General features: G+C 43.0%; 1 protein-coding gene across 4 annotated transcripts in view; it reads right to left on the reverse strand.

Moving 5' to 3' along the window:
* DPF2 (double PHD fingers 2) overlaps window positions 1-25,448 on the reverse strand; it is an 87,496-nt gene that overhangs the window by 22,548 nt on the left and 39,500 nt on the right. For 3 of the 4 annotated variants that reach the window (XM_077458677.1, XM_077458653.1, XM_077458661.1), the window contains exons 7-8: window positions 15,057-15,098; window positions 1,532-1,678 (exon numbers count right to left, since the gene is read on the reverse strand). In XM_077458677.1, coding sequence (XP_077314803.1) covers window positions 1,532-1,678; window positions 15,057-15,098 — 189 coding nt within the window. The remainder of the gene's footprint in view (window positions 1-1,531; window positions 1,679-15,056; window positions 15,099-25,448) is intronic. The other variant, XM_077458670.1, reaches the window with a different exon arrangement.

Genomic DNA, 25,448 nt, shown 5'->3' on the forward strand with positions numbered 1-25,448 from the left:
CCTCCTATCAGCTCCACGACCCGGAACCGGAAGTCGATCGAGGTCAAGCCTTAGTTTTCCGCCGGATACGACGTCGCCCGTCGTTCGGCCCGCTCGGTTCAAGAAAAAAAGGAGGCGGACTGTACCCCCGTACAGGGAAATCATCCGAACGGCTTGCCAGCTGCGTCCCTGTAGACGCGATAGGAGTCCCCCACGACCTGAAGCCGCGCTCGACTTGGAAGGGGTGGCAGTACCTGGTGAAGGTAAGTAAACCGTTCGTCCCGTCCGCCACGCGGACGTTGGTTGTGAACGGTTTGAACCCGGCTTTTTTAAAACGAAGCCCCTGCTTCTATCCACCGGGCTCTTTAACGTCAAAATGGCCACAGCCTCCCCGACTGATCGGCCTAGTTCCTTGCACAGTGTCTCCCCGCCGGAGGAAACACTAATAACTGAGGTCCGGCAGGGGAAGTAAGAATTTATGGGCTGGCGCAGTGTTTCCAGAGGAAGAGGAGGAGTCTATCTCTCATAGTGGCTGTCCTGAAAGACGATTAGGGAAATCCTATTTTTCTATCCGTCTGCAGAGCGGACCGGATGAACACGGACACACGGTCCGTGCTCATCCGATCCCCATAGAGGAGAGCGGAGAGCTGACAGGGCGGTCCCCGCACAGTGTGCGGAGACCCCCCTGTCCGCAGCCGGCTCAGCAGGGACAACGGAGCGATCCCCGCTGAGCGAGTGGATCATCACGGGGCGGATCATTACTGATCCGCCCCGTGTGAAAGAGGCCTTAGACGTAGGGGGAGCTAGGATGTACGACACATGAAGTACCATGCATGTGCAGCCCTTTTGGGATCTGGTATCGGAAGTTTGACTTTCATTTTAGTGCCACAGACATGCTTGCTGCCTATGTTTATAAGTGCAATACTTTTTCAATAAATGCTTTGAATGCCAATATGGGACTTCACTATGATCAGCTTTGTTCCATCTTCATGTGTATGATGGGAAGACTGACAGGAGGCGGGGCTGTATGCAACAGCAAGTGCAGGGAACACACAGCAATTGAAATGAAAGCAGTTAGTGACGTTCCTTGCGCTCTGATCATCCAGCCGACTCTCTTCCCCTCCGCAGTCGCTGGGAGAAGGACTTCCATTCAATCCTACCTGCTCGCCTCCACCCCCCCCCCCCTCCGCCCTGCATCCTCAACAGCCCTCATTTTCCACTTGCAGAATGTGAGTGGAAGATTTGAGGGCTGACTTATGATACACAATTGGTCCAGTTTTTTGCACAAGCACTTTTATGGATTCCTGTCATTTCTTTCTGAGGGCATGTTTGTATTATATTTATTTAATATTTTTGTTGGTGCAGTCACACCGCTATTGAATCATTGTTAGACATTTCATGATGTATTGATTTAAGTGACACATCAGAAATGTATACACGAATAATCAAGCATACTTTCAAGATAACAAAACAATATGTTTGGATGAGTAGCAGTGCAGACAATCAACAACAAAAGTATATAAACAAATTATGAATTGAGATCAAAACTTACATTTCTGCTCCTCAGTTCTATGCATAATAGGGGTAGGTGGCTGGGAATCCTCCTTGTCCTCTGCTCCTGCACCCTCTTCATCAACCAAATGAGAATGTGCATAGTGATAGCTCAAACCAGGCCTGTTCTTGTATCTCTTTCCACAGACTGAGAGGGGAAAAAAGGAAGTAAAGTAAAAGAGAACGCAAAAAGGAGTAAAACTGGTCAAAGACAACAATTAGAGCAAATAGAGCGAACAGGCAATGAAAAAGCTGAAACGCCAACAAAATATTTTCTAATCATTCCAGCTAAAGAGGGGTTAACACGAAGTAGCAAAGCCTGGATGGGACTGGGAATGAGAGTGAGTGAGAATCACAGACTGCAAGCTTCTAACATATTACAATCAACCCTTATGCATACTATACATTACTAAGAACAGACCACCCAGTGTGGACCCTTAGCCATTACCGATCAGTTTTTCTTAGCTGGAAACAATAATTACACCCAAACAGATCAAAAACAGTAACTTAGTATATTCCATCTCCTTTAGGCTGTGAAGGACAACCACCTTTATTGTAAGAAATAAAGAATTGTTTTATGGCAGTAATCTCATTGCATGGAGATTAACGCCTGATATGCCTGGCACTTAACAAGTATCTTCTCCCCATGCCTGCTGTCACAATTTGAAAAAGCGCACCTGTGCGAGGCTCCACCCACACAACCGCATTATTCACTCACAGTTTCCTGAGTGAAAAGTACCACTTGTCGTTCTCAATGAACTACGAGGACACTTGTGAGTGTCCTAATAGTTCATTGATCTTCCTGCTCTGCCTGCCCGTATCAGAGATACAAGACAGCTAATCTGAGAGTCTGAAGGAGCCTGGCATTGCATCTGCAATCTGTTGATCGAGGGTGCAATGCTCTGCAGGCTCCTTGGAGGGAAAAAAAAATGCACTTTTTTCTTAACTGTGCAATTATTTATTTTTTTAAAAGGTAAACATAGCCTTTAATGTGTAAAAATGCTAGTACTATAAACCAGATTATGAAAAGCTAAAACACCAAAAATAGGATTTTTATAACAGCTTACTGGTACAATCCTTTTCTTGGAGTACATCATGGGATACAGAGCCTTAAGTAATTACTTAATGGGTTATAGGCCACCTTCAGGTGTTAAAACTGGTAAACACAATCAAGGGAGTTTACTCCCTATATAACCCCTCCTTCCTTCTTCCAGGAGCACATCAGTTTTTGTAGCAAAGCAATATACTTAAACCCCAAAAAAGAGGGGAGGGACCTGTGTCCCATGATGTAATCCAAGGAAAGGATTTTACAGGTAAGCCGTTATAAAAATCCTATTTCCCTTATCGTACATCATGGGACACAGAGCCTTAATGGGATGTCCCATAGGAATGCTACTTGAGGGGAGGGAGACACAACCCGCAGGGTACCCCAAACTTGAGGCTCTATACTGCTGTTTGCAGCACACTGCGCCCAAAGGCGATATCCTCATACCTCCTTACATCCACCTGATAAAATTTTGTGAATGTATGCACTGAAGACCAAGTTGCGGCCTTACAGATCTGAGCCATGGAGGCCTGGAGATGCACTGCCAAAGAAGCACTAACAGACCTAGTAGAGTGTGCCTTAACTTGAAACAGGGGAATCTTACCCCTTAAATCATAAGTTTGAATTAACACTTGTCGAATCCACTTAGCGACAGTGGATTTTGACGCTGCCTGTCCTTTTTGGACCCTCTGGCAGAATAAATAAGACATCAGTCTTAAAAATATGAGCAGTTGCCTTTAAATAGATATTCACTGCTCTCACCGCATCAAGACAATGTAGTGACTTTTCTTCCCTGAAGCCTGGTTTTGGAAAACCTGAGACCACTTTTGGCAAAAAACCTGGACGAGGGCGTAACACCACTCTGTCATGAAAAATAAAATATGGCTCTTTACAAGAAAGAGCAGCCAATTCTGAAACCCTCCTTGCTGAGGATATAGCAATCAAAAATACAAATTTCCTTGTCAAAAGGACAAAGGAAATATGTTACGAGTTCAAATGTCTATTTTTGTAACACAGACAAAACTTTAGGTCCCAAGGGTTCAAGGGCGGATTAGGCCGCGTTACCCCTTGTATAAAACCCTGGACTAAAGAATGAGTAGGCAAGTGGTCTTTGAAAAAAGACTGACAAAGCTGAGACTTGGCCTTTAATAGTACTCAAAGCCAATTTCATTTCTACCCCTAATTGTAGAAAGGCAAGAATTCTATGCATGATACATCTCCGAGGGTGCCAACCCTTGGATTCACACCAGGAAACTTAGGCTCTCCAGACTCTATAATATATAGTTCTGGAAGCTGGCTTCCTTGCATTAATCATGGTAGAGATAACTGATCCGGAAAGCCCGCGTTTCTTCAGAATGTGGGTTTCAATAGCCAAGCCACTAAATTTAGAGACCGTAAGGAAGGATGGAATATCGGTCCCTGAGAGAGCAGATCTGGCCATAATGGGAGGGAGCATGGGCCCTCCACTGCCATCTTTATGATTTCTGCATACTGTGACCTTCTGGGCCATGCTGGTGCCACCAGAATTATCAGCTTTCTTTCCAGCCGGATCCTGCAAAGGAGTCCTGGCAGCAACTGAATAGGGGGGGGGAATGCATAGATCAGTGAGAACTGATCCCATGGGGTCACCAACGCATCCGTTACACATGCAAATAGATCCCTTGTTCTGGCCGCAAAGTTGACTAACTTCATGTTGAACCTGGACGCTAGAAGATCTACGTCCGGAGTCCCCCATCTTTAGGAAAGAGCCGAAATATGTAGGAATGAAGAGACCATCCCCCTGAAAATAACCACTGGCGACTTCAGTCGTCCGCCTGCCAATTCTCTACTCCCAGAATGAAGACTGCCGAAAGGCACGGAACATTCCTTTCTGCCCAAGTTAGAATATGGTTCACCTCTCTCTGCTTTGAGAGACTTTTGGTGCCCCCCTCGGTGATTGATACAGGCCACAGCCGTGGCATTGTCCGATTGAATCCTGACAGGACAATCCCGTAACCTGAAAGTCTAGGTCTTTAGAGTCAAACGTACTGCCCGAATCTTTAGGATATTGATGGGCAAGGTTCTTGACCACTGTCCCTGGACAGTTGTCTCTTCTAGTACTGCTCCCCAGCCTGAAAGGCTGGCATCAGTCGTTACCACTTTCCTAATGACCGGTCTGAAGGATTTTCCTTTCAGTAGATTATGGGTTAGTAACCAAGTGAGGCTTTGGGACACTTAGGGACAGCTGTATTGGTAATTCTAACGCTTGAATTGTTTTGTTCCAAGCAGACAGGATACTGTTTCGCAACAGTCTTGAATGAAACTGGGCATAGGGAACTGCTTCAAATGAAGCCACCATGGTTCCTAGTGACCTCATGAAAAGATCCCCATTTTACCAAACCATCCGCACAAGCTCTCTTATGGAGTTGATCTTTGCCTGAGGCAAGAACACCCTTTCCTGGGCTGTGTCTATGATCAGACCCAAGTACTCCAGCCTTTTTAGTGGTATTAATGAAGACTTCTCTAGGTTGAAAAGCCAAGCCAAACTTTTCAGATAGTTGGTTGTAGCGCGTACTCTCTGCTCCAAACGAGCCACCGACAGATCTATTAGCAATAGATCATCTAGGTACGCTGCGACCTATGCCATGTGCTCTTAACCTGGCTAGAGGTGGGGCCAGCACTTTAGTGAACACCCGGAGTGCTGTGGCTAGCCCGAAGGGCAGGGCTACAAGTTGAAAATGCTGCTGTTCTAACTCGAACTGCAGAAACTTTTGATGAGCGGGAAATATAGGGACATGCAGATATGCATCCCTGATGTCGATTGACGCCACAAGTTCTCCTCCTAGGAGGATAGAAACTACTGACCTAATCGTCTCCATGTAAAAGGAGCATATCTTCAGGAACAGATTTAGATTTCTTAGATCTATAATGGGTCCGACGTCTCCATTTGGTTTTGGTATCATGAAAAGATTTTAATAAAATCCCAGACCTTGATCTTTTGTTGGGATCTGTATGATCACCCTTTGAGATATTAATCGGTCTAGTGCCTGAAACAGAGATGGTCTCTTCTCTGGATCTTTGGGAATGCTTGACCTCAGGAAGCTAGACTGTGGAATGTCCCGAAATTCCAGCTTGTACCCCAGCGTTACCTTGGAGATGACCCATCTGTCCTGAATTTACTGAAAGCTGCAGAAGTCTTTCCCCCCACCTTGGTGAGGGGGTTGCCTCTTCATGATGAGGCTTTAAAATTCTGCCTTGCAGGTTTCCGACCCCAGGACTTCTTTTGAGTCTGGGTTTGACCCTGGGGTTTTCCTCTAGAGTCTGATGGCGGAGGCCATCGCCACTGCCTAGAGGCAGAAGCCCCTGGCACAGGGAAAAGAGATTGTTCAAATGCTTTTATACTTTCTTTTGACTGGCAAGAGTACTTTTCCCACTAGAAATATTTTTGATATATTTATCAAAATCTTCTCCAAATAATCGCTCCCCATAAAAGGGGAACCCAGTTAGGAGGTTTTTACATGGTGCTTCAGCTGACCAATATTTTAACCACATGATTGTACACATATGCACAAGCTCAAGGCGGGACACTTGGTGAATAGAATCTTTAATGGCATCCAAGGCAAAGCATAGTGCTTTTGGTAGTTCAGGCAAATCTCGAGCTTGTTGTGCAGGAAGCTCTCTAAGTGCCTGTTTAAATTGGTCCTTAGGGGATCCTAGGGATTGTCAGACTCCTATTGCAGCGACTGCAGGCTGAGTAACGGCACCTGCCAAGGAAAAGGCAGACTTTAGCAGGGATTCCAACATTTTATCTGTTGGGTCCTTAAGCATCTGTGCATTGTCTACAGGACAAGTTAGGCTATTATTCACATTGGAAATCGCACCGTCAATTGTTGGTACTTTCCATCTTTTGAAGAATTTCTCCTCCAGAGGATAGAGAATTGAAAATCTCTTAGGAGGGAGAAAATTCTTATCTGGGTGATCCCATTCAGCAAAAATAAGCTGTTCTAGTAATGCACGTGCAGGAAAAGCATGCAAAGGATGAGTAGGTCTTAAGGAACCCAAGGAAGAAGCCGAGCTTTCAGGGGACTCAGCGTTAGTGAAAGTAGAACGAACCAGCTCCATAAGAGTTTCTATCAGCAATTTCTCAGATTGAGAGGCTGAAAAATGTTAATCTACCATTGTTTCCTCCTTAGAGGAATCATCGGTTTGCTTTTCCTCCTGATCGACTGAGGGTAACACCTCATCCTGTGCCCACTGTTCTCCTTGCAAAGGCTCTGAAGTGGGGGAAGGGGATCTAGCCCACTTCTTATCCATTTGAATGGAGGATGCGATTAAAGCCACTAATCTTTCTTCCAGACCCTGCAGGGAGGAGGAAAGGGCATCTTCAGTCACGTAATAAAGGGGCTGAGACGTGAGAAGCAGCTGCACCATCAATTTGTTCCAATGGTTCACCCTTGCTTGCCATAACTGGTAATTCAGGCAAAGATGACAGCACAGAAATGCGACTCAAGATCCTAGCGCCTGGGGGTGAATCTTTTTGGTTTTTGTGGTGACTTTTTTTGGCAGGCATAGTCTTAAATACAAAAAAGAGGCACTATACAAATTTGCACTTAATTGGTAAAAATAGTCATGACTAATAAAGCCGCTATAAAGTTCAGCCTAGTACTGGGAAAGAGTGTTGTTCCTGTATTAGGAATGCCAGTTTTGCAACCCATACGTGTCCCACAGCTCATGTCCTTGTGTTGCAGGCTGCTTGTCTCTTCCTCATAAGCCGAGGAGAGACTGTCACAGCTGTGGTATTTATCCGTTTTTAGCCTGCCGTGCGTCCTCGTGGACGTTCACAGCACTGCGTTTAGGCCCTGCCCCCTCCAAGAAAAAATCCCACCCCTTTTTCTATTTAAAATGTTCCCACGCCTGCGAACTGGGTTTTTCAGACTCCAGTCCCAACATGAGGGGGAGGGAGGGGAGCCAGAGCCCATCCAGCAGTAGGCACAGACATAGTAAAAAAGGTAGAAGTATTAGCGGGACCTCCTCACCCCCCCCCCCGCAGCGGGGGAAGGGGAAGTAATGCAAGGGGGTACAGCGCTGTTGTTCCCCTAACCCTCTGGTCCCACCAGGGGGGAGAAGAAAACATTTTTGCAGCTTTCTTTTACCTTGCAGAGTCTCCCTCCACATGCTGCTGCAACCAGACACTGACTGAGCTTACAGTGAAGAAAACAGAGTAAGGTATGTGCATAGACTCTCTCTAGTGGAGAGGGAAGGCAGGACAACATTTTCTCCCTAATGGAAGAAATACATAGATGCTTTTAATACCCAAGTTTCTTCCCTTACCTTATCCTCGCCACAGGATTTGCTTAATTAATAGACAATCCAGCCTTCACCCATCATGGCTGGGCTGTGTAGCAAACCTTCAAAGACAGGGTCCCTAAAACGGGGTTCCAACTGCCTTGGACCTGTAAAGAGCACCCAATCAGGAAGTTTACATAATGTAACAAGACCCAAGCCATGGGTTCCTGGGGTCCAGCCCTACAAAGAGGCGTTACAGGCCAAACCTCATGCTTTGGATACGAGGCCCCAGGCACCATCCCTTTAGGCCTCAATGGCACTTTGGATGGATCTGGCCTATGGAGGCTATTTAAATCCAGTATGGATCCCTCCTGGAGCTCCTCAGAGCACATCTTCTCTCGTGACCAACACCTTAGACACTGGCGAAAAAACTGATGTACTCCTGGAAGGAGGAGGGGTTATATACTGAGTAAATTTCCTCGATTGGTTTTACCAGAGTCAACACCTGAAGGTGGCCTATAACCCATGAAACCCCCTGGTGGTATTCCCGAGTCTGGATGAAAATTTTGTACCATTAGTGGTAACCCCCGAGCCAGACTCGGGACCGCATCGCTGAATTCAGGGAGAGCTTACTTACCTTGTCCCCTGGATCCAGCGATGTCCCCCTGCTGTACCAGCGAGCCGTCCTCCGCTCGATCTATCACGGAGCCGAGCTCCGTTCCCTGCAAGCGTTGCGACGCACGGGGACGGAGAACGGCTCCAAATTCATAAAGTGAAACACACACACATTACATACAGTATAATGTAATCTTACAGATTACAATGCTGTATGTAAATATTTCACATCCCCTTTGTCCCTAGTGGTTTCTCCAGTGTCCTACATGCAGTTTTATATTATAAAAACTTTTCTTTCTGCCTGGAAACTGGAGATTGTCCATAGCAACCAAAACTGTCCCTTTCCATCAAAAATGGTTTTAGACTAGCTAGAAAACAGCGATAATAAATTAGAATCACTCGCAGAATTGAGCGATATTGATTTGTGGGGAGATCCGTCAAATACTGAAAAGTTATGACAGTGACAATTCTGCAACTGAGCAAATTTCAGTGTTTTTGATTACAATATTGAATCATTTTTATTATTGTTATATTATTTGGTATAGTTATAGTTATTATATTATAATTTATGATTTAATTTTTCAAACTTCATCATACCCGGGATGTCTACTAGACTCTGGTTTGGACAGATTTAAAATTAGTTATTCCTAAGAACTACAGGACTACAATATAAAACTCCAAATTTCCACGCAAAATAATGGTACCGCTTTCAGCACCTAAAATCTGAAATAATCATACCGCCAGGGAGGTTAATTACTTAAGGCTCCGTGTCCCATGATATACGATAAATAAATATGCATTTAAAATGAGTGAATTCTAAATGCCTTGCAGAATGCTTCAACTCTTTACATTCTACACATATGGCAAATCGAGTCACAGTGGGTGGCTGGACATGCTGGCTCAAACCAAAAACTCAAAATGTATTTCTTTTACATTACTTCATACATACACATGCACACCTGGGAGCACCAAGTTTGTATATTTATATCCACAGAAGCAAACGTGTGCCTTGAAACCAACTGAACTAGCTTTTTTAATGGCATATAAAATAGCTTTGACCAAAATTTATAAACATAGTGTGAAATGTCAAGCTTTTTCTTTGCTGATCAGAGACAGGAGGATAATCGCTTGATCCATGAAAAACCAGTGAGGTCTATGACCATCTATAAACAGATCTTGGTAATTAATTTATAAATTAAATTGAGAATAGAACTCCTGTGCTGGGAAAAAAAAAGTGATCCATGTGACAAAAACAAATATGTAGCATTACTATAACCCTGGCTTTTGATAATAAAGAATCTTTCATGTTAATGTCCTTTATATTCTTCTCTGGGGTCAAGGCTACATAGACAACCCATTTTTTTTCTTTTCATCATTTGACATCTTTGGCATTCTTTAGATTTTCTTTATATATATATATATATATTTTTTTTTCTAGATGCATCTGATGCTCACAATTACAAACACTCCATAGTTGACATTCAACCTATAAAACTTTAACATCTAAGCGGTTTCCTTTTCCATGTGTGAAATTCACAAGCAAGTTACTCTGGGGATTGCTTTAGAAGTAAAACAAATAAGTTACTGGGGCAAGGGCATGTTTGTGGAGAATGCCCGACAGGCAAGGGTAGATAAATGTGGAAGAAAGAATAAGTAACACTGTAGATTTAAACAAAATACTATATACTGTAAATATAAAAACACTATACACTTTAAGGGCTCTTTCACACTGATCCATTTTGATGTGTTTGAAGTGGAAGAAAAATATATCCCTTTAAAGTCTATGGAACACTTCACACCAGTGGCCCACAAGTGCAGTGTGTTTTTCAAAAACGCACCAAAAACTCTACTCCCACTGATTTTAAATAGAAAAAGCACCAAAAACTGCTTTTTTTGGTACTTTCGAGTCACATGTCCACGTTTTTACAGCTGCATGATTGGAGTCAGGAGTCCAATAAACGCACAAAAATGCATAAGAGCTTTTACCTTTTTTTTCCAGCTGAACAGTGTGAAAGCAACCCTAATAAAGATTGATTGTTTTCAAAATAAAACAGTTATTTTGAAAATATATAAAAAGCAACAGAAGTATGTGTTCAAAAACACAGAAGTATGGTTTCAAAAAACTGTGTTCAGTGCAGAAATTCATTAGTGTACATTTGAACATAATGTACATGGGACTTGATGCTTTCATGAAAAAGGGTTACTTTACTGTATTGTGTAATTCTATTTCCTAAAAAAAAAAAAAAAAAAAAAAAAAAGGATGCTTTTACCATTAAAATCTTTGTGAAGTCCATTAAGGGACACAGGATTCCATGATATACTGTCAGGCTATATTGTTTCTTATTAAATATTGGACGCTGGCACAAGAAGTCATACTGTTAGGACATCCAAAAGCCATTACACTGAAAGGTAGGCAACACTAAAGAAAATGCTAACAGGCCTACGGAAAACAAAAACTGGGGACTACCTGCACCACAAAAAGAGCCACCTGAAGGACCTTATGCCAAAAGCTGGCAATTAGATGAGGTCTAAACATCAAGAGAGCAACTTTATCCTGAAAGAAGCAGTGGCTGATAAATCTTCAAAGCCTGAGCTACATCCAGGCAATGTAGGGAGATCTTTCTATTGAACTAGTTCCAGACAGAGGGACAGAAGAACGATGTCTTAAAAGTTCTGGACCTCGAAACATACCTTACCCGCATGCAAGACCAGAAAAGAAAAAGAGAATAAGGTTCCAAGCTCAGACACTATCCTCTAGGAGGTGATAGAAGCAAGAAACGCATCCTTGTGAAGTGTGGAAAGGGGAATAGCCCTAACAGAATCAAAGTGTGGTTTCTGAAGTGCAGTGTTCCAAAATCAGACCCCACTACATCGCAGGGGAGCAAACAGGGGGGGAGCTACACGCAAGACACCCCAAGCAATCTCTGAAATAATATAAGAGTAGAGACCCGACTCTTAACAGTGCTCAAGGCCAAATCCTGATCCAGAACCATTTGTATAAAAAATGAAAGATTTGCCTGGGTGGAAATTCACTCAACTTACACCAAATTATGCTTTCCATGTGTGATCAACTTTGCAGGAAGTAGACTTTCTAGCTCTTAGCAGCGTGGAAAAAATAAAATTAAAATGTCTCTATCCATCTAGACTTCAACAGTCTCTTGCTGTTAAAGCCAATGACCGTGAAGCAGAATGGTAAATAGATCCACGAGACAGAAGATCCTGTCGATCTAAAAGGGCCCATCTGTGGAGCCTCTGCTGGGAGTTTTATCCATTAGGAGTACCAGACACATCTGGAACTTTGAAGATCATTGGAATGTCCTCCTTCTTGAACCTGCAAAGCAGATGCGGAAGTAGTTGTAAAAGGTGAGGAAAGGCATAGAAAAATGTACACTGATCCACCAGAGCATCCACTAGATCAGGAATATGCAATTAGCAGACCTACAGCTGTTGCAAAACTACAAGTCCCATGAAGCATAGCAAGACTGACAGCCACAAATGGCACCCAGAGGCATGATGGGACTTGTAGTTCTGCAACAGCTGGAGGTCCGCTAATTGCATATCCCTGCACTAGGTGATCCCTGTAGCTAGAGACAAACCTGTCCAGTTTGTTAAACTTGCAGGCAAGGAGGTCCACATGTAGCGTCCCTTACCTGTGACACAGGTCTGAACACCTCGAAGTACACAGACCAGTCCTCCAAGTGCCAATTGCCACACATTTGGGATGTAAACAGCTGACAAGATTGAAACAAAGTTCCAGGAAAGGATGCCACTACTGTGGCAATGTCCAACTAAATTCAGCTAGGATGGCCCTCAAGCTGGGAGGTCCAGAGCTGCAGGCAAAAACCAAAAGTTCCAGAATGTTGATCAGGAGACAAGATTCCTGCACTGGCAAGGGGCCCTGGATTCTTCATTTGCCCAATAGGCTGGTTTTCATAATGAGAATCTTCCAAAATATAGGAAGAAAAAAACAAAAACAAAAAAACACTGGCATGAGCTGCGTCTAGGATTAAACCTAGGTATTTCAAGTGAGGAGTCTGTTCTAGCACAGATTTCTGAAGAATCAGGGTGCACACAAACCTCTGCAAGGTCAGGGCTATACTGCCCATCAAAAATGATTCGGTTTTCTCTGCAGCCTAGCTATGCCACAATAGGAGTGTCAGACCTGGTGGATTCAGTGCAGGATTTCTGGGCCTGAATGGAGACTTTCAGTGCTGAAGATCCAAGATAAGGCAGATGCACCTGTTCAGCTTGGGGACTGCCAACTGGTGCACTGACATTGGCAGGTTGAAAGCAATGAATCAGGGAGAGGGCTAAGAGCGAAACATTAGCTTGTTACCCCTGGAAACGACCTCCTGCTCCCACGCATCTCAGACCCACCCATCAGAAAGTGGGGGCACGCCCTAGTGCCGAAAACGATTTAACTGAGGGCTTTGGAATTACAAGGTTTATGGGCTGGACATGGGTCTGGAATTGGAGATTGAGGAGTAATGAAAAGGACTTTTCTTATCCTTCAATGAAGGGTGATTCTTCTCAGATTGAGTCATAGGATTCTTTGGCTGAGGAAAATGGAGTACTCTTGCCATCTGCTGCATCCTTGATGTGAGCATCCAGGGCAGACTCAATAAAGTACTATCCCTCAAAGGCTAAGTGTTTTTTGTTTTTGTTTTTCAACATCGGCTCAACATTCAGTTAGGGAACATGAGAAAGGACTCTGTCTAGACACTCATATGGTAAATAGACGAGAGACCTGCAACCACCTTGTCCGTGAGGTGGCAGAAACCTGCACGCATGAGTGTTTAATGTTCTTTGACCAAAGGATCAACTGCCATGGTAATCAGATCCCTTCTAATAAACTTAAACCAGTCAGGATATGGATATCAAGGTTACAGCTAAAACCAAATTGCAGTGCAGGACCTGCCAGGGAGAACAGAGCTCTAGAATGGACCTCTAGTAGTTGTCAATGGGGTCCTCAAAGACAGGTGCATCCTCCACTGGGATGGTAGACAGGATACTGCTAGATCCTTAGGAGGGGCAGCCCACTTTTACGAAAAGTCCCCCTGAAACAGTACAGAATGCTTGGGAGGTACAAATATCTTGTCAGGACATTTCACGTCTTTCTTAAAGACAACTGAACAGCAGGTTAACTAGAAAGATTTTATCAGTCTTAGGAGCGGTAAAGAATCCTAGCCTGGGGACTACACTATTAGTGGCTACAGGTTGATCCTCAAGTTTTAAAGTGGTGTTTATTATACATAATTTGAGTTTAGAGTGATGGCAGAATACTGCAACTTCTCAAAAGGCAGGTCCATCCCATAAAGGACTGGAGTGATTCAGCATAATAAAACTGAGGGATGCCGAGAATGGGAGGGGTTGTTCTTGGCTGGCCTACATTTTTTTTCCCAGTGTCCAATTCTCCAGTAGGCAGCAGTGTAACTAGAGAGTATATGACTTCCTGTGTCCCAAAATGGATAATAAAAGAAACACTAAATGTCCAAGTTATTATGAAGCACCACGATACCTCACAAAAAAGCCTGCAGTATAAAATACAATGCGATTTTCACACTATTAGCAGAGCTGTTTTAAATGCAGACATCTAATGGCTTTCTTAGGATTTATCCTCTGAACATTTCTGAAAAGCTTTTGACACGTTTTACTCCTTGAAAAGGTGCTTAAAGTTATTATGGCTCTGTAAAAGTAGCAGAAAAGGGAGAATGGCACAATTACAAAAACAATCTGACTCATGAATAAAACAAACCAATGTTTAAAGTGGACCTAGCATGAGGTTAATTTTTTCATGCTAAATGATGCAGGACATTTACAGTTACTAATTAGCTCTTGCTGAGATCACAGTACTCCTCTTGACAATACCTTCAGATACTTTTATCAGAAGGACAGACTTTTTCCAGGCATCATCCAGTGTCAGCATCTGCTTCTTGGACCAAGATGCTGGCTCAGAGATAAAGCCATATATATTATGGTGATTGTGCAGTTCTTGGCCAAGTTCACAATTGTCTGACATTGTTCACCCCCATGCTGCAGCCGCTCACTTTGCTAAAAAGTTACAATGTAGCAGTCTGATCATTAAGGGAGTGGAGACCGAGGATGTTTTCTCTTGTCAGAAAGATGGAATCTCAGCTTATGCAAAGCGACTTGGCTGGAGCTCAAGAACTGCTTTTTAATGATATAATGCAACTTTATAGGAAAACTGTAATGTTGCTGTATATTGTGACATGTTAGGAATTAATTTATGCAAAATTGTAAACTAGCTTCAAGGTCCACTTTAAGATGGAATATGCCATTTTATCATGTGATGTAGCATTCACAAGAAATAACTGAAAGCTACCATCAAATGACATCATCCTACTACACACACACAGTAACCATGTGCATATTATACAGAACCAGTGCGCCAGGCAAGAAGGAGATTAATATATTAATTAAATGGGGGCATGATGGACAGATGGCACAAGTTTACAGACACCACATTAATGGCGGCTGGCATGGTTGAAAGAAGACAAAACATGCTAAGCTTCAGCGCCAGGAACACGGGAAAAGTTGGAAAAATGGCAAACTAGCGCCACAAGCGAGCAAGTTCAACTACCTCTTTCGGAGAATTTCGAAGTTTGCTTTAGTTTGTAACTGTCTGAAACGAAGAAAGAAAGAAATAGAGACAGAAGTGAGTAGACTACCTAAACAAAGAGCAGTGAGAGCAAGTGCAGCAAAAAGATATTTGACTGTAGAAAGTCGACCAAGGAGTTTTAAAGGGAAGCTGCATTCCAAAACAATGAAGACGAGGGAGCACCAAGGATATAAGGGTGCGACAAGTGCAGGAGCTTAACTCAAACCACCTTCCAAGAAACTCCTTTAGATATATTAGAATTATCCAAATGATCGTGAAGCAATAACACATATGCAAGCACATTTTTATAAAACCAAACACTCGGCACTTACATATTTTGTGGACACTAGTTTTTATAATTAGGTATACAAAAGATATGTAAATTATCTAAACAAAATACAAAAAAGGAAGTAGATAAAGGTGAAGTGGTAAAGCAATATGGAAATACCATGCACACTATACAATGAAGAATTTTAGAAATGTATAGCTAGACAGCAGCACAGCTCACAAGACTGCCAGGAAAACAAGTACTTTTGGCACTTAGCAGATAACACAACAGTCTTTCCTTAGTATATTAAACAGATTGAGGGGAGCTAAATTAAATTGTTAGGGTTTACATACACTTTAGTATATCTAAAGCCAAAACTTTTGGGGTTTTTTGTATTTTTATTTTCAAAAGAATAGGTAATGATAAAAAAAAAAAAAAAAAAAAAGTATATTCGTTTTTTTTCCTTTATGCCATCTTTATCCCAATTGGGGAGATTAATAAAGTAATATGCCCACTTAGTCTTCACTGAACAAATGTACTTGTTGGAAGATTTCCTCTCTATTGCCATTCTTATGACAACTCAAAAGCTTAAATCCCTAGGCTCTATTAATCACTAAAAAAGTGTTAATAAAAATTGCTCACTTTTCATGCAACAGCCAGTTTTCTGTCATTTTCTCTTATGTCATCATGTCCCTCATAACTCTGTCATTTCTGGGCCCCCGGGAGGAGGACTTTCTGATGTCTGAATGTCACATACATTTCCCGCAATGCCTAGGGAAATGGAGGGGTGCGTGTGTGTGTGTGTGTGTGTGTGTGTGTGTGTGTGTGTGTGTGTGTGTGTGTGTGTGTGTGTGTGTGTGTGTGTGTGTGTGTGTGTGGCCTGTCATTGGAAGATGTATTAGCAGTAGGCAGTTGAGATCACTTCAGTGAGCAGGGATGCGACTACAAGCAGGGATGTGTAGTCACATCCCTGCTTGCTAAAACAAAACTACAGGAGGGGAAGTTACAAGCTCGGTGGCTGGGGCAATAAAGGACAGGAAGACTAAAAATTTCCCTAACTGGGACACAGACAACAAAAAAAAAAACTTGAAGGGGATCCCCTCACCACACTGTACAAACTAAAAACAAAAAGTTTTGGCTGTAGATACACAAATTCCTAAATGCTAATTCTTAAGCGCAGTAACCAATAACAATCAGAGTTTGTCTTGCACTGATCTGACTAGCAAAGTACATTTTATTTCTGCTCTTTAGAATTAGCACTTAAAAACCCAAATTACTAAAGACATGTGTTTACCTTTTTTAAGAAAATAGCAGTACAGAACAATACAGAAAAAAAAACAACAATACATTTGTTCTTTACATTTAGCCCTCCCAATCAAAACATGCTCCCCATAGTCATCATTTTACTCATCTTTACAATAAGAGTACCACCACAGATACTAGGACATTAAACTCTTGAAACATTTCCAATACCTTCACTAGCATTTGCTCTGCTCTCTACTAAAGCAGTGATCACCCACGAATGTTCCTGCATTTGGCAATTGCATTATTAAACTAAATGCATATTCATTCTTAAATCTTGAGCGGAAGCTTCCAGCTCTCTTGGGGACTGCTGCAATAAAACTTCTGAACCCCGGTTCATAGCTCTACCCACCAACTACAATGAGGCCTAGAAAATGTCACTGTGCTTACTGGATACTCCATGCATTATAAATGCAGAAAACACAGAAGCAGAACTGATTGGGTATTGACTACAAATACCTTTTCATTTAATGGTTGTGGTTCCTCTTTTTTAGCAACTTCCTTTTTATATACCTTGGACAACCGTGGACCATGCCTGCAGAATGTGTGTAGGTATGGCCAACCTGTAGTCCTTACCAGGGGCAACATGTGACAGAATAAAAAAGCAGCAGCAGAGTTAAAAGACAGCTGTCATGCCATGACACAAAGTGCCTGAATAATGGCCTTCATTGAAGAATCACCAGGCATTATTTTGATAAACTATGCCCATTTAGCAAATAGCTTTTAAAATTACATAAATATGTTAGTTTATATAAGATTTTAATAAGTGGGTTTAGATCTACTTTAACATTTATAGACCTTTGTCTGTGTCAAGATAAATGTGTCCAAAACAATTTTTTGAATGCAAAACATGATCAAGAGAGTATCAATGTAGGACACAAAATACCACAAACTGGTAGAAAAACAAAAGGTTTATCTTTAGTTTGCAAGATTGTTAGACTGATGCCACTTCAAGGTGATTATGCAACTTGTTCCTTATAAAGAAACTATAAAGTGAATAAGCTTATCGAACTTCATAGTGTGACAGCGTTCTCATTTTACAAATTACAATACTCAGCAGGAGACTAGTAACTTCGTTTCCCAAAAAAAAAAAAAAAATGGTTATGAGAAAATTAGGAAAATTACATATAAATGCTTATTTATGTTTGGCAATTTGCAGCCTCCTTACGGTTCAATGTGACAGATTTTCATACAGCTGCATTCTATAGCACAGATGGTGCCCGAGTTTCGCAGCTGTTATATGTATCTCATTGGTTTCTGGATGTTTGGGCACAGATAGGAGTTCCTATTTCACACTAAGCCTCTGACATACAGCAGCGGTGTGCATATAATACAAAGCAATTGTGAGAAGCAAAATATTAAACTAAAATCTCCAAAATTCCATGTACAACACAATTTATCAAATATCTTATAGCAGCAATATTAAATGGATAGAATAAGATCATACTATGTTGTTAGCTTTTGCATCCATAATAACTAGTCGCAAAATGAGTAAAACATTTCCCTAGTAACAAGGTCATTTTTAGATTAATTTGGAGGTAAAAAGAAAGAAAAGAAACGCACATAAGGTGGTAATTTGGGCAGCTACATTCATAAATGTCCCCTCAGCACTGCTATAGAATAACTTGCCCCTCACCGTTTTCTAATTGCGAGTCTGTTTTCAGTGAAATGTTCATCTTAAGAAAAATCTTGCATCTCTAGTGGTAATTTTCTTGCAGACCTGTGCAAAGCTGCCCCAGTTTGCTGTCATTACAGGCCTAGTGGTTGCAACTAAACACAACTACCATATCAAATAGTAAGTTAACCGACAGACATCCTGGTTAAATGTGTCCCTAATTTGCTTGATAAATGTCCCCATTGTATGCTGAAGTGCGGCAAAATACTGCCAGCATCACGCATCTACAGGGGGCATTGGGTGGCAATGGAAATCCAACCGATGGGCTCATTGCCCAATAGTGACTCATCGCGTGTCTATGTTCCACTTAAATTGATAGTATAATGGTCTGAATTATTTCCACAACTTTTATCCACTAAATATTACATGCATGAGACTGTATTCACTTACTGCAATGCAGAGCAGCTAGAGCGATTCATCGCTCTGTTACTGGCTGCGGTAGGGGAGCGTGATGTGCGATTCAGCGCATCTCACAGCTGCCTTTTGGAAAAAATAAACTTTATGTGAAGTGTACAACATGTACACGTTATTCACTGCAATGTATGGCAGTGGGATGTGTTGCGCTGCCTTATATTGCTGTGTGGTTCAGCATGATGTGCTGCAATAAAATGTATATGCCTGCACTAGGCTGGGTTGAAGTGTGAATGGATCACATAGAAAAATTGTAAAACATCTGTCACCAGATATAGTGTGAATTAGCCATAAGGAAAGATAATTAGCACTGTACTTCTTGAAAAACAAACATTTCAATGGCAGACATAAGATATCCATATATCGGTAGATGATTGCATTAAGCAGCTAAATCATAATATATTGGCCGTTAACACAGTCAAGTCTGAAAAAGCAGCTGGTGGATGCCGAAGCCAAACATATGAACCATTAAACAACCAGCAAGCTGTACAAGAATACTGGTTGGCAGTGGGTTGCAGTTTTTGGCATAGTTATTGCCAAATTAGGCCTAAACAATTTAATAGGTTTACAGTTACAGCACAGTGTAGAAACACTTTTTAGTAAAACGGCAAGATTGAACGTTAGAGCACGACAACAATCACTGAGATTAAAATGTTTTCCATAAATTTTCAGGTTGATCTGTCTTTAAACCAAATTGACATAAAAAGCACAGTGAATTGTCAATTTTCATTTAATTTAACAAAATCAATTAAGGAACTTGAGCACAAAGGCATTAGTCATTTGATTGCTTCCTAAGATAAATGATTCATAGAACATACAACATTAACAGATCCCCAGAGAGCCCATTTCATTGTTACAAAATAGGCCACTGGCATTTATAGGACAGGAAGCATGCTGGAAAACATTTTGTTAAAAGGAACACACACCTATCAACTAGTGCTTACATAAAACAAGTTCCTTTACTATAAAAGAAAACACGCATGGCAGAGGGCTGTAAAACATTTTCCTAGGAAATAGTATCACATCAGATATTCACATTTCGATAAAAAAAAAAAAAAATAAGCAACCTTTTTTTTCTTTTTTAAAGCCTCCACAAAAAACTGTCATCGCAGGAATAGAGAAATTAAGCAGAAAGGAAATAATTTCACTCTAACAATTTGGCTGCTCTCCTGTTCATTCAATAATCACAATGGCTATTGCTAGGAAATCACATCATGCTCTAACGCATTTTATATGTTATGCTATGCTAAAAGTGCCACTAAAAACAAAATAAGATTGTTAATACAGCTTACCTGTAAAATCCCTTTCTTGGAGTACATAACGGGACACAGAGCAGCCATAGTTACTATGTGGGCTATACACCGCCTATAGGTGAATGGACACTGGCACACCCAAAGACAGGAAGTCCCCCTCTATATAACCCCTCCCATACAGGAAGTATCTCAAGTTTTGTAGTAAAACAATGTATATCCCAGCAAGAGGGGAGGGACCACTGTGTCTCGTGATGTACTCCAAGAAAAGGATTTTACAGGTAAGCTGTATTAAAACTCCTATTTTCTTCCTTATACATCACGGGACACAGAGAAGCCATAGCAATTACTAAGTGGGATGTCTCAAAGCAAAGCCCTTGAGGGGAGGGAGACACATATGAAAGCCGGCCTCCATCAGACGTGAGGAAATATACTGCTGCCTGCAGTACACTGTGCCGAAAAATGGCATCCTCCAGCTGCCTGACATCCATCTGGTAAAATTTAGTAAATTTATGTACCGATGACCAAATCGCAGCCTTGCAAATCTGAGCCATAGAGGTCTGGTGACGCACTGGCCATGACACACTCACTGGAAGAGAAAGGTGGAACCTTTCTTTTCAATCCATAAGCCTGAACCTGACGAATCCACTGAGAAATAGTCGATTTTGACGCTGCTTGCCCTTTCCTGGGCATTTCTGGTAGCACAAACAAAGAATCAGTCTTCCGTATCTGATCCGTCACCTTCAGATAGATCACGACAGCTCTCACCACATTTTCTTCTTTAGAGTGAGGTTCTGTTAAAAAAAGAAGGCAGGGAGACATCTTGGTTCAAGTGAAAACTGGACACTACCTTAGGCAAAAAGGTTGGGTGAGGACGCAACACCACCTGTTCTTTATGAATAATTATGTATACAGGAAAAAGCTGCCAATTCTGACACTCTCCTTGCCTAAGTTATTCCCACAAAGAAAACCAACTTCCTTGTCAAAAAGGTTCAAGGGAATATGGTGCAAAGGCTCAAAGGGTTGTCTTCACAAGACCGAAAAAAAATTGATTCAAATCCCACGGGCACAAAGTCCGCCTGACGGGGAGTTATACAAGTTACCCCTTGTATAATGGCAGGTATCAAAAAATGCAAAGCAATCGGTCTTTAAAAAAATACTGACAAGGCCGAGATCTGACCTTTAAGGCTAGCTTCATTTCTACCACTGATTGTAGGAAGGCAAGAATTCTTCCTACGACATACTTTTGAGGATGCCATCTTTCAGCTTCACACCAGGAAACATAGAACCTCCAGATCCTATAAAAAAATGGCCCTAGAAGCCAGTTTCCTAGCATCGGGGTAGTCACCACTGAGCCCGAAAGCCCCAGATCCTTTAAAATTCAAGGCAGGTTGGAACACCAGTCCTTGCGAAAGCAAGTCTGAACGGGATGAAAGAGTCCATGGTTTCCCTACTGCCAACCTTATGATCTCTGCATACCAGGATCTTCTGGGCCACGCCGGGGCTACCAGCATCACTGGCTTCCCTTCCTCCTCGATCCTGCGTAGAAGCACCCAGTAGTAGCTGAACTGGGGAAACCGCATAAATCAGCGAACACTGATCCCAAGGGGTCACTAGCGCATCCGTCCCGAATGCGAGCTGATCCCTTGTCCTAGACACAAAGCTGTCCAACTTCTTGTTGAACCTGGACGCCAATAGATCCATGTCCTACTTTTGGCATATGGCTGAAAAAAAACCTTGGGCTGCAGGGACCATTCCCCCAGGGACAATTGTGGGCGACTCAAGAGGTCCGCCTGCCAATTCTCTACTCCTGAAATGAAGACCGTTGACAGAAAAGGCACATGCTTCTCCACCCATGCCAGAATATGGTCCACCTGCCTTTGGGCCACCTGACTCCTCGTACCCCCTTGGTGGTTGATGTAAGCCACAGCTGTGGCATTGTCGGATTGTATCCTGACAGGACAACCCTGCAACCTGAAAGTCCAAGATATTAGAGCTAGACGCGCTGCCTGAATCTCTAGAATGTTGATGGGTAAGGTTCTTTTGGTCTCTGATCACTTCCCCTGGACAGTGGCCTCCTCCACAACAGCTCCCCAGCCCAAGAGGCTGGCATCCGTCATTACTACCTTCCAGGCTACTAGCAAAAAGGATTTCCCCTTCTGCAAATTTCTGGCCATCAAACACCAATTGATATTCTGGCACACCTTTGGGGACAGAAACATTGGATAGTCCAAGTCTTAGATTCTCTTGTTCCAAGCCAACAGAATACTGTTTTGAAACAGTCTCCAATGAAATTGGGCATAGGGAATAGCTCCTAACGAAGCCACCATTTTCCCTAGCAACTTCAAGCAAAGGAGAATGGAGGGATCCTTCTTTCCCTTGAAAACATGGGACCAGATCTCATAGCACTGACCTTCATCTGTGGCAAAAAGACTTTTTCTTGGACTGCATCTATGACCAGACCCAAGTATTGTAGCCTTCTTATGCCCCATACACACGGTCGGACAATGCGACCACAAAATACATTGGTTTTTTTCCAACGGATTTTGGCTGAAACTTGTGTTGCATACACACGGTCGCACAAAGTTGTTGGAAAATCTGATCGTTCTGAACGAGGTGACGTCTAACACGTACGTCGGGACTATAAATGGGCCAGTAGCCAAAAGCTTTCGTCTCTTAGTTTATTCTGAGCATGCGTGCACTTTGTCCGTCTGGATGGTCTACACACGATCGGAATTTATGCGATCGGATTTTGTTGTCGGAAAATTTTAGATTCTGCTCTCAAACTTTGTGCTTCGGAAAATCCGACTGAAAAAGTCAGATGGAGCCCCCACGCAGTTGGATTTTCCGACAACATGATCCGATCGCACATTTACCGTCGGAAAATCCGACCTTGTGTATGGGGCTTAACTGGCCATAAGGCTGACTTCTCTAGTTTGAGAATCCAACCCAGGTGCCCCAAATACCATGTTGGACACACTATAGTCTAGCCGTGTACCCAACAGATCTATAAGCAACAGGTTGTCTAGGTATACCATTACGGATATAACCTGGACCTGTAATCTTGCCAATAACGGTGCCAAAATCTTTAACACCCAGGGGTGGTGGCTAACTTGAAGAACAAGGTCACAAAACTGAAATTAGCGCTGTTCCACCTCGAATCACAGAAATTTCTGGTGAGCGGGTTAGATTGGCACATGCAGATATGCATCTTTGATGTCTATGCTAGAAAATCTCCTCCCCTCAGAGAGGACGCGACTGACGTCACGTGAAAGGAGTGGATGGTTAGGAATGGATTTAGATCTTTGAGCTATAGAATGGGTCTGACATCTCCATTCGGTTTTGGCACCATGAAGAAATTTGAATAAAAACTCATGCCCTGCTCCTCTGTTGGAATTTCTGTAATCACACCTTGGGATATCAACGGGTCCGGTGCCTGGAACAACTACCTTCTTTTTAACGGGTCTGTGAGAACATTCAATCTTAGAAACAGAAATGGTGGAAACTCCCGAAACTCTAGCTTGTAGCCTAGAGATACTGTGGAGATGACCCATCTGTTCTGGATCTGTTCTGGATCTCTTCCTGCCAGGCTCCTGAAAACTGCAGAAGCCTTCCCTCATTTTGAGCGAGTTGGGCCATCCCTTCATAAGGAGGCCTTAGGATTGTTTTATATGCTTCTGGCCCCCCCCCCCCCCCCCGGGCTTCTTCTGGCCTTGAGGCTTACCTCGTGAACCTGACGGCGGAGGCTGTTGAAACTGCCTGGAGGCTGCAGCAACTGGTGCTGGTAAAGAACGTTTAAATGAAGGACGTCTAACTCCTTTTAACCAGTAAAAGGGCACTCTTACCACCTGAAATTTTTGGGATATACTTATCAAAGTCATCTCCGCTCCCCATGAAAAGAAAAAGTTGCCAATAGCTTTTTGCATGGCAACTCAGCTGGCCAATGCTTCAACCAGAGAATTCTGCGCATATGCACAGATAAGAGGGATACCTGTTGAATAGAATCTTTAAGGGTGTCCACAGCAAAACATAAGGCCCTTGACAGCTCTGCCAACTCGCGGGCTGCTTCCCCTTGGGCAGGGACACTTTAATGACTTGCTTGAGCTGGTCTTTTAAGGATTGGCAAACCCCTATCGCTGCTACTGCAGGCTGTACTGCTGACCTAGCTATAAATAAAGAGGCTTTAAGTAAAGACTCCAGCTTCTTGTCGGCTGGATCTTTAAAAACCTGGACATGGTCTACTGGACAAGTTAGACTCCTATTTACAGAGGAAACTGCAGCATCCACTGCTAGCATACTCCACTTTTTAGTGAATTTTTCCTCCATTGGGTAAAGGGGAGAAAATGCCTATCTAGGTGATCCCAGTCTGCACATATTAGTTGCTCCAGCAGTGGTGTAAAGGGAAGGCATGTGGGCCCTGTGAAGGCCTCAAAGACCACAAATAAGAAAATGGGGCCTCGGCCACCTCTGCCGGGGGCAACTTATATGGTGAAGTAAGATTGGACCAGCAGTTTTTTGGTATTACAAGGCTGAGAAGGGTTCCCCTGAGATTGAGCCCTCAGAAGATGAGTCATCTGTCTGCCCTTCTTCCCGGTCACCCAATGGTACCTCAATGTTATCTGCCCATTCCTGTTCCAAAACTGAACAGGAGGGGGAGAAGAGGACCTTTTGCGTTTTTCCTGGATTGGGAGACAGACGCAATCATGTTGGTGACGTATTCAGACGCTGAAATGTTGGATGTAGCCACTATGCCTGACAGCCTCAATGGCTCAGACTGGCCAGTTGCCCCTGGCCTTTCAGGGGAGGATAGTACTGTGGAAGCATGACTGGATCTTCAGATCCTGACAGCGGCCGCCTTGTGCTCCTCCCTGCTGCATTTCCCCCACCTTTCTTTCGGGAAGACATAGTCCTAAGCACAAAATGCAGGAGGTACTCACAACATGCATCCACTGCTGAGCTGTAGTCCAGCAAAACAATGCTGCTATCACTGCTCAGCTTAATGCCCAGTAGGCATGCCTTTAACTGTGACTTCGGCGTGGACGAGGCGGTTCCGTTATCAGGACAGCTTTGGGGGGAGGGGCTGCGTTCCCATGAGGGGATACTGCTCCCGTCATCGGAACCAGCCTCTGAGGGGAGAGTTGCGTGCCATGAGCTAGGAGGCAGGCGGACCCAGGGCCTCGGCAGACCAGGATGAGGGGGTAATGCTGTGTCCAAAGGAGCGCTGCTAGACACAGAAAATATGACACGTAAAACACCAGGTATGTTACAATACACCCTCTAGTGGTGAAAAACAAGCAAGGCATTTCACTACTCAAGAAAACCCTTGAAGTGAACCAAATGTGTTCCTTTCCCAGGTTCTTTGCTTTTTTTTTTTATAAAAAAAAAAAAAAAAAAAAAACTACCATTTCCACCGCAGGATTCTGCTGGAATCACAGCCAAACCCAATCATCAACCATCACGGCGGGCAG

This window comes from Lithobates pipiens, unplaced genomic scaffold, assembly GCF_037356315.1.
Source record: "Lithobates pipiens isolate NorthernLeopardFrog02 unplaced genomic scaffold, aLitPip1_a1.2 Scaffold_10, whole genome shotgun sequence".
In the NCBI taxonomy this organism is placed as follows: Eukaryota; Metazoa; Chordata; class Amphibia; order Anura; family Ranidae; genus Lithobates; species Lithobates pipiens.